General features: G+C 37.8%; 1 protein-coding gene across 8 annotated transcripts in view; it reads right to left on the reverse strand.

Moving 5' to 3' along the window:
- Positions 1-15,300, reverse strand: part of CHD1L (chromodomain helicase DNA binding protein 1 like) — an 82,496-nt gene that overhangs the window by 29,460 nt on the left and 37,736 nt on the right. For 4 of the 8 annotated variants that reach the window (XR_012004090.1, XM_072769492.1, XM_072769485.1 and 1 more), the window contains 5 exons: positions 13,133-13,295; positions 11,438-11,593; positions 10,670-10,762; positions 9,050-9,146; positions 6,075-6,148 (listed from right to left, as the gene is read on the reverse strand). Coding sequence is in view for 7 of the 8 variants with exons in the window: in XM_072769492.1 (XP_072625593.1) it covers positions 6,075-6,148; positions 9,050-9,146; positions 10,670-10,762; positions 11,438-11,593; positions 13,133-13,295 (583 nt within the window). In the remaining variant the exon portion in view is untranslated. The remainder of the gene's footprint in view (positions 1-6,074; positions 6,149-9,049; positions 9,147-10,669; positions 10,763-11,437; positions 11,594-13,132; positions 13,296-15,300) is intronic. The other 4 variants (XM_072769486.1, XM_072769490.1, XM_072769489.1 and 1 more) reach the window with 3 other exon arrangements.

A 15,300-nucleotide genomic window follows, 5' to 3' on the forward strand; every position in this document is an offset into this window, starting at 1 on the left:
GAGAGACACACAGAGAGAGAGAGGCAGAGACACAGGCAGAGGGAGAAGCAGGCTCCATGCAGGGAGCATGACGTGGGACTTGATCCCAGGTCTCCAGGATCACGCCCTGGGCTGAAGGCGGCGCTGAACTGCTGAGCCACCCGGGTTGCCCTAACTCTTCATTTTTAAGCTTTTTCCTTTCTGGCTTTCATATTCCTACAAGTACATGTCTTAGATATATTTTTCACTTCTGTATTCCCTTCAACATATTAAATTTAATTTTGGTAGATATACAAGATATGGGTATTTGTTTTTTGTTTTTGCTGCCTCATTTAGTTTTACAATGGTGGAAGTTAGTGTTTTCTAAAACATGACCAAATACACCCAGAACAAAGTGGAACACCATGTTGGTTCACTCTGTGAGATTATATTCTCTCTTCCTTCCCACACTGCCCCCCTCTTTTATCTTGTTTATGTTTTTATAGTTGATGTTGGGGCTTTTTAGAAGTATTGCTGGTTTATATAAATTTGGGATTGTGCATCTTCTAACATACAGAAAATAGACTCAGAACCAAGAGGATTACACTCTAGGACCCCTCAGGTAGACAACATTCTCTCCACTAACACTTCCTCACCACCACCATGAACCCCCCCTTATTTTTCTCTTTACTTTTTTTTCTTTCTTTTTCTTTTTTCTTCTTTGCTTTTGGTTTTTGGCTTTTTATTTTTGCTACTTTGTTTTAAAATTTGTTTTACACTTTAGTGGTCCTTTTGTTTTATTTTCTTCTGTTCTTCTTTTTCTTTTATTTTCTGGTCTCTGACCTCTTCAGAATCATCTATGGTGTACTTTACTTAGGTCATGGTTGATATTTTTGACAGCCCACTCATACAGCCACATTGCACTGGACAAAATGACTAGAATGAAGAATTCACCACAAAAGAAAGAACTGGAAACAATACTCTCTGCCATAGAGTTACAGGATTTGGAATTAAATATGATGCCAGAAATTCAATTCAGAAGTACAATTATAAAAATACTGGTGGCTCTGGAAAAAAGTGTAAAGGACTCTAGACACCTCATTACTGCAGAATTGAGATCTAATCAGGCCGAAATTAAATCAGATTATATGAGATGCAAACCAAACTAGACGTTCTAACTGCTAGGGTTAATGAGGTGGGAGAAAGAGTGACATAGAAGACAAGTTAATGGGAAGGAAGGAAGCTGACGAGAAAAGAGAAAAACAATTAAGAGCCTACGAGGAAAGGCTTAGGGAAATAAATGATAGCTTGAGAAAGAAGAATATATGTCTAACTGGGTTTCCAGAAGAGGCTGAGAGAGAGAGAGGACCACAAAGTATACTTGAAGAAATCATAGCTGAGAACTTCCCTAATCTGGGAAAGGAAACAGGCATTCAGATCCACGAGATAGAGAGGACCCCAAAAATCAATAAATCTGTTATTAATAAAATCAATAAATCTGTTATCAATCCCAAAAAATCAATAAAAATTGTTCCAACACCTCAACATTTAAGAGTGAAACTTGCAAATTACAAAGATAAAGAGAAAATTCTTAAAGTAGCTCGAAACAAGAGACTTTTAACTTATATGGGGAGAAATACCAGATTAATAGCAGACCTCTCCAAAAAGACCTGTCAGTCCAGAAAGGGCTAGCAGGATATATTCATGAGAATAACATGAAGCAAAAAATACTTTATCCAGCAAGGCTGTCATTCAGAATAGAAGGAGAGATAAAGAGCTTCCAGGATAGACAGAAGCTGAAAGAATATGTGATCACCAAACTGGCTCTGCAAGAAATATTAAGGGGCTGTAAAAGAAAAGAGGAAGTCCAAGGAAACAATCCACAAGAACAGGGGCTGAATAGGTAATATGACACCAAATTCATATTTTTCAATAGTTACTCTGAATGTGAATGGGTTAAATGATCCCATCAAAAGACACAGGGTTTATGACTGGATAAAAAAGCAAGACCCATCTATATGTTATCTCCAACAAGAGACTCACTTTAGACATAAGGATACCTCCAGACTGAAAATGTGGAGAACCATTTACCACTCAAATGGTCCTCATAAGAAAGCTGGGGTAGCAATCCTCATAACAGATAAATTAGAGTTTACACCAATGTAGTAAGTTGAAGAGGGACACTATATCATACTTTAAGGGTCTATCCAACAAGGAGACCTAACAATCATGAATATTTATGCCCTTAATGTGGGAGCCACCAGGTATATCAATTAATAACCAAAGTGAAGAGATATTTAGATAATAATACACTAATATAGGAGACTTCAACACAGCACTTTCAGCAAATGACAGATCTTATAAGCACAACATCACCAAAGAAACAAGAGCCTTAAATGATACACTGGACCAAAGAGATTTCACACATATATACAGAACTTTCCATCGGAATGCAACTGAATACACATTCTTCTCAAAGGCACACAGAACTTTCTCCACAATAGACCACATACTGGGTCACAAATCAGGTCTCAACTGACCAAAAGATTGGGATGGTCCCCTGCATATTTTCAGACCACAATGCTTTCAAACTAGAACTCAATCACGAGAAGGTTTAGAAGAAACTCAAACACATGGAGGTTAACGAGCATTCTACTAAAAGATGAATGAGTCAACAAGGAAATTAGAGAAGAATTAAAAGATACGTGGAAACTAATGAAAATGAAGATAACAGCTATTCAAAATCTTTGGAATACAGCAAAAGCAGTCCTAAGAGGGAAACACACTGCAATATAAGCCTCCCTCAAAAAACTGGAAAAAAACTCATATATACTATATATGAGTATATATAGTATACTTTATGTACTAAGCTAACCTCAGACTTAAAGGAATTGGAGAAAGAACAGCAAGTAAAGCCTACACCAAGCAGAAGAGAGACAATAAAGATTTGAGCAGAACTGAAGGAAATAGAGACCAGAAGAACTGTAGAACATATCAACAAAATCAGGAGCTGGTTCTTTGAAAGAATTAATAAGACAGATAAACCCCTAGCCAGCCTTATTAAAAAGAAAAGATAAAAGACTCAAATTAATAAAATCACGAATGAAAGAGGAGCGATCACAACCAATACCAAGGAAATACAAACACTTTAAAAAAATGTATTATGAGCAGCTCTATGGCAACAAATTAGGCAATCTAGAAGAAGTGGATGCCTTTCTGGAAAACTACAAATTATCAAAACTAGAACAGGAAGAAATAGAAACCTGAACAAGGCAATCACCAGCAAAGAAATTGAAGTAGTCATCAAAAACTCTCAAGACACAAAAGTCTAGGGCCAGATGGCTTCCCAGGGGAATTCTATCAAATGTTTAAAGTAGAGATAATACCTATTCTACTAAAGCTGTTCCAAAGGATAGAAAGGGAGGGAGTACTTCCAAATTCGTTTTACGAGACCACATTACCTTGATTCCAAAACCAGACAAAGATCAGACCAAAAAGGAGAATTATAGACCAATATCCCTGATGAAAATGAATGCAAAAATTCTCACGCAGATATTAGCCAATAGGAACCAACAATACATTAAGAAGATTATTCATCATGACCAAGTGGGATTTACCCCCGGGATGCAAGATTGGTTCAACACTCGTAAAACAATCAACATGATAGATCATGTCAACAAGAGAAAAAACAAGAACCATATGATCCTCTCAACAGATGTAGAGAAAATATTTGACAAATAACAGCATCCATTCCTGATTAAAACTCTTCAAAGTGTAGGGATAAAGTGAACATTCCTCAATATCTTAAAAGCCATTTATGAAAAGCCCACAGTGAATATCATTCTCATTGGGGAAAAACTCAGAGCCTTTCCCCTAAGATCAGGAACATGACAGGGATGATCACTCTCACCATTGTTATTCAACATAGGACTAGAAGTCCTAGCCTCAGCAGTCAGACAACAAAAAGAAATAAAAGGCATTCGAATTGCCAAAGAAGTCAAACTCTCCCTCTTCACAGATGATATGATACTCTATATAGAAAACCCAAAATACTCCATCCCAAGACTGCTAGAACTCATACAGCAATTCGGCAATGTGGCAGGATACAAAATCAATGCACAGACATCAGTGGCATTCAGTTGAGACCTGATTTGTGACCCAGTATGTGGTCTATTGTGGAGAAAGTTCCATGTGCCTTTGAGAATGACAATGACACTGAAGAAAGAGAAATTAAAGAATCAATGCCATATACAATTGAAGCCAAAACCATAAGATACCTAGGTCAACCTAACCAAAGAGGTAAAATATCTACTCTTAAAAACTACAGAATACATATGAAAAAAACTGAGGAAGACCTAAAGAGATGGAAAAACTTTCTACATTCCATGCTCATGGATTGGAAGAATAAACATTGTGAAAATGTGAATGTTACCCAGAGCAACGTACACATTCAATGCAATCCCTATCAAAATACCATGGACTTTCTTAAGAGAGTTGGAATAAATCATCTTATGATTTGTGTGGAATCAGAAAAGACCCTAAATAGCCAGGGGAATATTGAAGAAGAAAACCAGAGCCGGGGGCATCACAATGCAGGATTTCAAGCTGTATTACAAAGTTGTGATCATCAAGACAATATGGTACTGGCATAAAAACAGATACATAGATCAATGAAACAGAATAGAGAACCCAGAAATGGGTCCTCAAATCTATGGCCAACTAATATTTGACAAAGCAGGAAAGACTATCCACTGGAAAAAAGACAGTCTTTTCAATAAATGGTGCTGGGAAAATTGGACAGCCACATGCAGAAGAATAAAACGAGACCATTCTCTTACACCATACACAAAGATAAACTCAAAATGGTTGAAAGACCTAATGTGAGAGAAGAATCCATCAAAATCCTAAAGGAGAACACAGGCAACACCTTTTTTGAACTTGGCCACAGCAACTTCTTGCAAGATACATCTATGAAGGCAAGGGAAACAAAAGCAAAAATGACTATTGGGACTTAATCAGGATAAAAAGTTTCTGCGCCAGAAAAGAAACAGTCAACAAAACTAAAAGACAACCTACAGAATAGGAGAAGATATTTGCAAATGACATATCAGGTAAAGGGATAGTATCCAAGATATATAAAGAACTTATCAAACTGAACACCCAAGAAACAAAAAAATCCAATCATGGATTGGATTGGGCAGAAGACGTGAACAGACATTTCACCAAAGAAGACATACACTTGGCCAACAAGCACATGAAAATATGCTCTGCATCACTTGCCATCAGGGAAATATAAATGAAAACCACAATGAGATACCACCTCACACCAGTGAGAATGGGGAAAATTAACAAGACAGGAAACAATAAATGTTGAACAGGATGTGGAGAAAGGGGAACCCTCTTGCACTGTTGATGGGAATGCAATCTGGTGCAGCCACTTTGGAAAACAGTGTGGAGGTTCCTCAAAGAGTTAAAAATAGATCTACCCTATGACCCAGCAATTGCACTAGTGGGTATTTACCCCAAAGATACAGATGTAGTGAAATGCCAGGACACCTGCACCCCCAATGTTCATAGCAACAATGTCCATAATAGCCAAACTGTGGAAGGAGCCACAATCTCCTTCAATAGACAAATGGATAAAGAAGATGCAGTCTATATATACACTGGAATATTACTCAGCCATCAGAAAGGATGAATATCCACCATTTGCTTTGATGTGGATGGAACTGGATGGTATTCCGCGGACTGAAATATGTCAATCAGAGAAGGACAATCATCATATGGTTTCATTCATATGTGGAATATATGAATAAGAAATAGTGAAAGGGATTATGAGGGAAAGGAGGGAAACTGAGTGGGAAAAATTAGAGAGGGAGATAAATCATGAGAGATTCCTAACTCTGGGAAACAAACAAAGGGTTGCAGAAGGGGAGGTGGGTGGGGTTTGGGATGATGGGTGACGGGCACTAAGGAGGGCACTTGATGGGATGAGCACTGGGTGTTATACTATATGTTGGCAAATCGAATTTAAATAAAAACAAATGTAAAAAATAAAATAAAATAAAAATTAAATTAAAAAGGCTTAACCAACATAGTAGCCAAGGAATATTCACCTCTGTAGTCCATGTAATCTTGGAGAATATCCAACATCTGGGTCATTTGGGAGAAAAGTAAAACTCGATGGCCCCTGGCAAGAAAGAGAAAAGAAAGAGCTGCCAACTCTAAATTTTTAAGGGGAGTTGTCCTCAGGGGAATCTTACCAAAGAATGCAAGTTTACAAATAAATGGAATACTGAAGCGGAAATATAAATACTGTAATCATTTGTAGAGACTTCCTCATAAATAACTCCACAGGTAGCCATATCCTGCAAAGTAGTAGTTCTCAAACCACAGATACATATATTCACAGGAGTATGTGTCAATGCACCAGGGGGTTTAGAAAGCCCTATGATAACCAAGGCACCTCTTTCTGGAATGTCAATTTACTAATGGAAAGAAATACACACTTTTATTTAACTGCGAAATAAATAAATATGTAAATAATAAAATGCAAAATTCAAATGCACAAAATCCAACTCTAAATCTTGAAGAACTTGTGGTCATCCACCTACAGACATTCTCTACTTGGGGGTGTGAAATCACTATCCTCTCATCTACAGCTGTATTGGTTGAAAAGTCTGAGAAGTATCACCTTAGAGAATCAAGGGGCAGGTGGCTTCTCATATTCTATATGATACGTTAAAAATTATGTATGGGGGGGCAGGGAAAGGAGGAGGCAAAATGAATTAGGTCAAGAATAAAGATAAGCCTATAGCACCCATGCTACCAGGTATCATTTTAAGTCTTCACAAAGAAAGAAATAGGACACTGTCAAAATAGAGGAGTCTCATTAGGAAAACTAATTTAATCTGAGCTTGCAATGTGTGTACAGGAACAATTATGAAAAACCCCTTCAAGACTCTAGCCTCAAATGTGTGGAAAAGGTATTGAATTTGAGGACCTCAATTCTAATTCCATCTCTGTCATTTGCTGGCTGTGTGACTTTAAAGAAGTCACATGACCACTCTGGGTCTGTTTTGTACCTGTGAAATGAAAAGGTTGGATAGAAGATATTTACGGGTCCTCCTTCACTTGTAACACACTTGTACTAGATATATCAGAGCCAATAAAATACACCACGGCATGCAATTATTTGGTTTACACGTTTCTTAATGTTGCGTAGTTTTGCCATATCTGAGGTTTAATGGTTAGTTCAGGCTCACCTGGAACAGTTTGAAATTCTTAGGAAGCTGGACCTTTTTTATACTTGTCTTCTCACTGGGGACCAGGAGGACCAGGTAGAGGCTGGATACCAGGCCACTGAACACATAGCTGGACCTTTTAAGACTCCAGAAGTGACTTGGTCTTCTGCTACCCAATTCATGTCACTGGGAAAGAGTCCCCCAAGTTCTCTCTGAACCAAACCCCACAGGTTAACTAAGGTGTATATTTACTAAGCCGTCATTAGGTGCCAATTCAATGCAAGATACCAGCAGGTAATTAAAAAAGAAATGCTTGATGCTATCTCTGTCTTTGTGGAACTAAACAATACAGGTGAAGCAAGAAGATTATAACATGCCAATTAAACAGAGAGCAGATTTATCAGATAAAGGACTGGTATTCAAGATCTCTAAAGAACTTATCAAACTGAACACCCAAGAAACAAAAAAATCTAATCATGAAATGGGCAGAAGACGTGAACAGACATTTCACCAAAGAAGACATACAAATGGCCAACAAGCACATGAAAATATGCTCTGCATCACTTGCCATCAGGGAAATATAAATGAAAACCACAATGAGATACCACCTCACACCAGTGAGAATGGGGAAAATTAACAAGACAGGAAACAATAAATGTTGGAGAGGATGTGGAGAAAGGGGAACCCTCTTGCACTGTTGATGGGAATGCAAACTGGTACAGCCACTCTGGAAAACAGTGTGGAGGTTCCTCAAAGAATTAAAAATAGATCTACCCTATGACCCAGCAATTGTACTAGTGGGTATTTACCCCAAAGATACAGATGCAGGCCAGGACACCTGCACCCCAATGTTCATAGCAACAATGTCCACAATAGCCAAACTGTGGAAGGAGCCACAACGTCCTTCCACAGATGAATGGATAAAGAAGATGTGGTATATATATATATATATACATATAAAATGTGATATATATATATATATGTGTGTGTGTATATATATATATAATGGAATATTACTCAGCCATCAGAAAGGATGAATACCCACCATTTACTTCAATGTGGATGGAACTAGAGGGTATTATGCTGAGTGAAATAAGTCAATTGGAGAGGGTTTCACTCATATGTGGAATATAAGAAATAGCAAAATGGACTACAAGGGAAAGGAGTGAATCTGAGTGGGGAAAAATGAGAGAGGAAGACAAACCATGTGAGACTCCTAACTCTGGGAAACAAAGGGTTGCAGAAGGGAAGATAGGGGTATGGGGTGAGTGGGTGACAGGAACTAAGGAGGGCACTAGATGGGATGAGCAATGGGTGTTATTCTATGTGCTGGCAAATTGAATTTAAATAAAGTATTAAACAAACAAAACAAACAGGAGACTAAGGCAGTGCATTGTGAAGTGCTAGATTAATTAGGACCCTAGGTGCTATAGGAATTCAGGAAAGGGAAGGATGATTATGGAGGGGATGAGGTGGGATGGGACAGGGTGCGGGTGTGGTTGCAGAGAAGGAATCAGAATCAGGGTTTTAAAGAAAGGAAAATTGGAATCAGTCTCAAGAAATCAGTGAATTGGGGTGCCTAGGTGGCTTGGTTGGTTAAGCATCTGCCTTCGACTCATGTCATGGTCCTGGGGTCAAGTCTCACATCGGGCTCCTTGCTCAGCAAGGAGCCTGCTTCTCTCTCTCTCTGCCCCCTGCTCATGCTCTCTCTCACTCTCTCTCTCTCAAATAAATAAATAAAATCATTTAAAAAAAGAAAAAAAGAAAAAAGACAAAGAAATCAGTGAATCATTATTTGGTTTTAAAAATCACCAGCTCAGAGCAGAAAATGTGAACAGTCCACCTACCTAGAATACAGGAATGCCAGAAGCTTATCCAGTAGATGAAGTTTCCCACTGGCCTCAATCAAGTGGTCACCAATTTCAAAAGGCTCTGGTTCCACACCTATAAAAGAAGGAACCTCCTCCCAATAATGTGTTCCTGGTCCGGGCAGACTTCTTAAATAGAGAAGCTGATGGTGAGACTATAGCAAGAGGACAAGTTCCTTCTAATTGATAATGGGCCTAAGTCTCATCTCTCTTTGAGACATTTTAAAATTGTTTCCATGACAATCTTGGTGCTGCTTAACACCAATCATAGAGCCTAACAACCCCAATATGCCTAATAAATGTCCATCCAAGGAACAAGCCCACTCTAGGAAAGGGAAGCACAAGGATATGCTAAAGGTCAGAGAACTGAAAATCTGAGACTCGCAAGAAAACAAATGCTGAGATGTATAAACTAGTAATTCTCAAGGTGGAGGGTGGCTGTCAGAATAATCTAAAGGGCTTCTTTCAAAATCTACATGTCCCAATAACCTCTGCCTTTAAAAAAAATTGTGAAATGTACCTAATTAAGATTCTGTGACATTTAAAACAATTCCTAGTGTTACTTGGCAAATACTCCCTTAAAATGACTGTAGCAAACTCTCCACATTGATCCTATCCGTTCGAGCACCCCCATGTCCACAGAGGTCCTAGAAGTGTCCCAAAGGCTACTCATCAGAGTAAATCAAAAAAGCCCTAGTTCGAATAAAAATGAAAACACTACAAATGTGCAGTAAGTAGCTTAGAAGAAAATTTGCAACACTTAGAAGGAAATTTGCAGACCATCTCTAAGATGGAGGGGAAGCAGCAATGGAAGCTGAGAAGCAGCAGAGGTAGGCAAATGGAGAAGAGAAGGCATTGTTTCAGAAGCCAAAGGAAGAAAGTGTTTCAAGAAAGAAGTGATCAACCGTGTGAAAGGTTTTGATTAGGTTAATTAAAATGTGAACTGACAACCACTGGAGATCACTGGTAAACTTGCAAAGTTCAAGGGTGGTGGTGAAAGTCTGACAGTGGAGTGGGTTTCAGACAATGGGACATCTAGGGGTGCCTGGGTGGCTTGGTTGGTTGAGCGTCTGACTCTTGATCTCACTCAGCTCAGGTTTTAATCTCAGGGTCATGAGGTCAAGCCTTGCATTGGGTTCCACGCTGGGTGTGGAGCCTAACATAAAAAAAAAAAAAAAAAGACAATGGGACATCTAATCATGAAGAAATGATCCCTAAATCCAGGTTATGAGACAACCTGCAAGATGGCCTTGAGATTCTTCAAAACTGTTATTTCAGACAAGATCAAAAAGGAAAAAAAAAAAAAAGCTGAGGAATGTTTGGATTATAGGACAATAAAGAGACAGACAAATATAATTCACAATTTATGACTCAATTTTGAGTTTCAAAAAAAGAGGAATCAAAGCCATAGGGACACTAACAGGACAGTGGAAGTTGGATATGAGCAATATATTAGATTACATCAACATAAAACATTAACAAGAAAATGGGATGAAACTAGACGGTAAATACAGGTAATTGCTTTGAAGAACTGTGCGATGATGTTGGCCACAAAAATGTTCATGAAAAGCAATGTGAGAAAAAAGGGCACTGTCTCACCCTCAAACAGGTATGGGTGATCCACACACTTTCGAAGCTGGGATAAGACATTTTGAAGTTTGACTTTCTTTGCCATCTCACTTTCAAATGCATCTGAAAACAGAGAGACAGAAAGAAAGATACTACTGAATAAAAACAAAAGAACAAAATGAAAACTCTAAGTTAACCTTATTTATTCAGTAATATATCTCTCAAACTTGTATTAACCTCCTAAATTTCACTGAATTACATGAATTAACAACACATCCACATGAAGTTTACTTAACTATCACTTTGTTTTAAGGAAGCCTAACTATAAAATGAACTTGGGAGTACTTTGTTACTTTTGCACAAATTCCCTTAACTACTGTTGTGAAACTCAGGGAGAAACTCACAAAATGACAGCCTGTTTTACTCTCTCTCTCTCTCTCTGTTCCCACTCCCAACTCCTCTCAGTAAATCTGATCCAACAAAAAAGCTCTGCAATGTGTTAAATATCTGACAGGTTAGGAAGATGAAAGCCATGACTGGCATACCTAGAAGTGTTCGCTTAACTAACTTCTAAGCAATAAGGACAAGTGGTGGGGGGGGGTAAATTTCACAAGTGCAACAACCAATAAAGTCTGCATTATGGTAAAGATAATGGTTTCACTGTGGCTGACCTGAACATTATTCAGAATACAAAATTCTATCCCATATTACTATACAAAGTCAGTGTGATAATAAAATATTTCTCTGCATGAACATTACAACTTCATTTAGTTTCTAAATCAAATGCCCTCTGATTACCTAGGTCTTTCATCAAAATGGCCTTGTAGTATTTTTTCTGCAATGCTGACATGCCGTGGTATAGCACTACCTCTGTCTTCTTGGGAAGCTCTGTAGCTACCTCAGCTTTCACCCGCCTCAATAGAAATGGCTGCAAGAGTTTGTGTAGTTCACTTGCTGTGCAAAGAAAAACAACCAACAACACAAGAGTAGGATGAAATTTTCAGGCTGGACTAGTATGGTAATTTTTCATAGTACAGGTGAATCTTGAACATGGTTTGAACTGCTCAGGTTGACTTAAACACAGATTTTTTTCAGTAAATACAATACAGTACTGTAAAATGTATTTTCTCTTCCTTAGGATTTTCTTAACACTTTCCTTTCTCTGGATCACTTGATTGTTAAGAATACAGTATAACACATATAACACACAATATATGTGTTGACTATTTCCATTACCAGTAAAGCATCCAGTCAACGGCAGGCTATTAATAGTTAAGTTTGGGAAGTCAAAAGTTATAACAGATTTTCCACCATGTGGGGGCCGTCAACCCCTCTGATTGAATAGTCAACTGTATTTCTTCCTTCACTGGGTTCTTTTTCCCAACTCCTGAAATTGTTACTGGCTCTCAACTCAAGAGCTAGAAATAAAGAACTTGATTTTTATTAATGATCTTGCATGAAGTTTTACTGTTTCTAGGATACTTCTGCACTTAATCTGATTTACCAGCATAACAGCTTAGAAGTTAGGACCAAGTAATATTGTTTCCATTTTTATAGCTAAGTTAAGTACACTTTATCCAAAGTCACATGGCTGGATGCTAATGTTATTATTCAAACTTAGTTATATTCACTTCAACTCCCTTGTTCCTTCCCTAGGTGTTATGAACTTCAAAAACTAGGTTGAACTAGAATTTCACTGCATGTTGGGTTGCCAGATAGAGCAAATAAAAATACAAGAATGCAGTGAAATGTAAATTCCACAGAAACAACAAATAGGAGTACGTCCCATCTAATATTTGACTAGGTGTCATATATTTTATCTGTCAACTCTAAACATAGGGGCAATCAGAGGAAGTTTCCCAGGTAATCTTCAGCTTGTGGTATGGGCATTTTAGCTATGAGAAGCCCTTCCAACTCATACTCATTTAGTACATAGATACCCACTAGTAGGCATGCCTAGCATTTATTTTGAACAATCATCCTGAGATAAAAGTCCAGGGGTAGACAGAGGGGCAAAGGTGCAAGAGGAAGAAGACTGCAACTGGCAGCTGTATAAACGAGGGCAGCTCCCCTCCTTTGCTTCCACCACCCACTCATCCTAGACTTGGTTTTAGTGCACTGTTAACAGAAACAGCAGTGCTGTGGAATGCTGAAGAGTAGTTTGGGACTACAGCACCCACATACCCTTCTGCCTCAGGAAAGAGCACAGAAAGTTAACAAACTACAAAATTACAGAAGTTATATGGGGGGTGGGGGGAAGCAGATACCTTCTATTTCTTCTAAAAATGATCCATTAAGCCCTACTGTAGAATCATATAACATGATTCTTATCAGGACTCTTATCCTGAATTTTGTGTGGCTCTTTATCTTCCTGGAAGGTGTCCTCTGGCTATCAATTCTCTTTCTTTTCTACCTATGACACTGTATGAACAATGCATCAGGGCAGTTTCTGGGCCCAGACCTCTTGGCATGATTTCTAAGAAGGGAACTTGCCTGAGTCGGACTCTTTCTCAATATCCTGGTAACGCTGAACAAAATCTCCCACCTGCTCCTTGGGAAAGAGATCAGGCTCCACAAAACTGAGGAGAGAGTAGAGCTCTTGGAGGCTGTTCTGGATGGGAGTTCCGGTCAACAGGAGACTGAAGACTACTGAGAACTCAAATACATAAATAAATAAAGTAAAAAATCCATAACCTTAAAAAGCAAGACTGAGTTCCCCATCACAACCTTCACCTGTACAAAGAGAGGTATATTTTAATGGGATGACCGTGAAGACACGAAATAAGAAGATTCAGATTCAAGTGGTATACTAGAGATCTGATGTAGGAAATAAGGAGGGGACAATAATCCTGTGAAGGAGATACTGTTATAAGAAGGTAAGTAAAATCGCTGTGTGAACTCTGAAGTACTACAAAAATATTTGATATGGCTCTTGTTATTCAATCTTAGTGAGGATTCAAGCTGTATTTTATTACTCACATGGCTGAGTCTAGTGAGGCATCAGAGGAACATGGTACATATTCAAGCAGTTTGAAAAAGCTATAGATAGCATCAGGCCTACCATGACAAGCAAGATCTATACGAAAAGAATATCCTTCTATAAAACTTTACAGTACAGCACATCCAAAACATCAAGTCTTCTGGATGTTCCAGGGCCTTACATAAGCCAAAATGAAAGATATTCTTTAAATTTTGAGCAACAGATAAGAACACGAAGAATAAGAGACTAATGAAATAAAAGGTTAGGAAAAACAATAACAGATATTAGGTTAAGCAATGGACAACCTCTAAACTGAATTTAGTGAGAACTTATGCCATTTGAGTTAAATAATGCAGCAAAAATGGAAAGCCATATCCTGTTTATGCTATTTTAAATACTGGAATACAGTAAGGTAATATATACACATATGTGTAGATAAACATATCTTATAAATATAAAAATACAGTATGTTTTGGTTTTTAAAATAATATATATGCATATTTATGTGATTGGGTTTTCACACAGTAAAGGCAACAGATATACCAAATGTTAACATATGCAAGGGAGTAAGATAATTATTGTTGGTTTTTATTTTAATTCTTATGTTTCTGTATTTTGATTTGGGAGGGGGTCATAAGAAGATAGTGATTTTGTATTAAGAAAACATGTCAGATCAGATAGAATGACACAATTAAAAGTGATTTGAAAATGTTATTACTATTTTTTTTTCAAACTCCTTTTTTTGTTTTCTTTTAAAACTGTTTAATCAGTGTCTACCCACTCATGCCTGCTTTGTTGGTAAGGGCAATGTTTTCTTAGAATTTAAGTACAGAAACTGGTCAGAAATAAATGCTTTCAACAATCAACTCATCTTTTTATGGTATGTGGTCACCAAGCAAAAAGCTGGGTTGACGAAAGAATATGAAGTCAAAAAGATAACCAGGGTTAGTGTTCACTACAGTCAACTTATACTGTCATATGAGTTAATATATTTATTCACAGTAGTGTCCATTTGGCATCAAAACTTTTAACTGGGTGAAAAAAATCCAGAGATGATCTCTTTGTATACAGTATTTTTAAAACTGCTTTTTTGTAAGGTATTTTGCAGACAATTCTCATGTCGTTAAATATTTTTCTACATAATCTTTCATGGCAGCCTTACTTTGTCAAGGTACAGTACTTACTTTGTGAATGTACTTTATAAATGTAAATGAGGCACACTGCATAAATTATATAACCAACTCCCTATATTCCACTACAAAGTGTTTCCAACTTCTACAAACAAGCTGGAAACAGTATTATAAAGGGGGGAAAAGGGCACTACCCTTCTCCTCATCTGTCAGCCCCCCTATCAATAAATGCAATTCTTTCCAACCAACCAGTTGTCTGCAATTCAAAGCTCACCTAAAAAAGAATGCGTAGATGACTCAGAAATTCCTCACATAATCCCTCTGAGACTTAGTTTCCCTATGAATAATAAGGAAAGGCTCTGGGACATGCAACAGAACTTGGTTTCCCCACTCCAAACCCAGGGTTCCTTTATACTGGCTTCTCTTCTCTTATCCCATTACACATTAGTAAACTGCCATGATAGTTTATGAAGCAGTCTCTTATAGGGTTAGGAGCTACTATATGAAAACCTCTTGGGAAAAAGATACTGTTAAGTGTCCCTAAAAGAAGC

Source organism: Canis lupus, chromosome 12 (genome assembly GCF_048164855.1).
Source record: "Canis lupus baileyi chromosome 12, mCanLup2.hap1, whole genome shotgun sequence".
Taxonomy (NCBI): domain Eukaryota; kingdom Metazoa; phylum Chordata; class Mammalia; order Carnivora; family Canidae; genus Canis; species Canis lupus.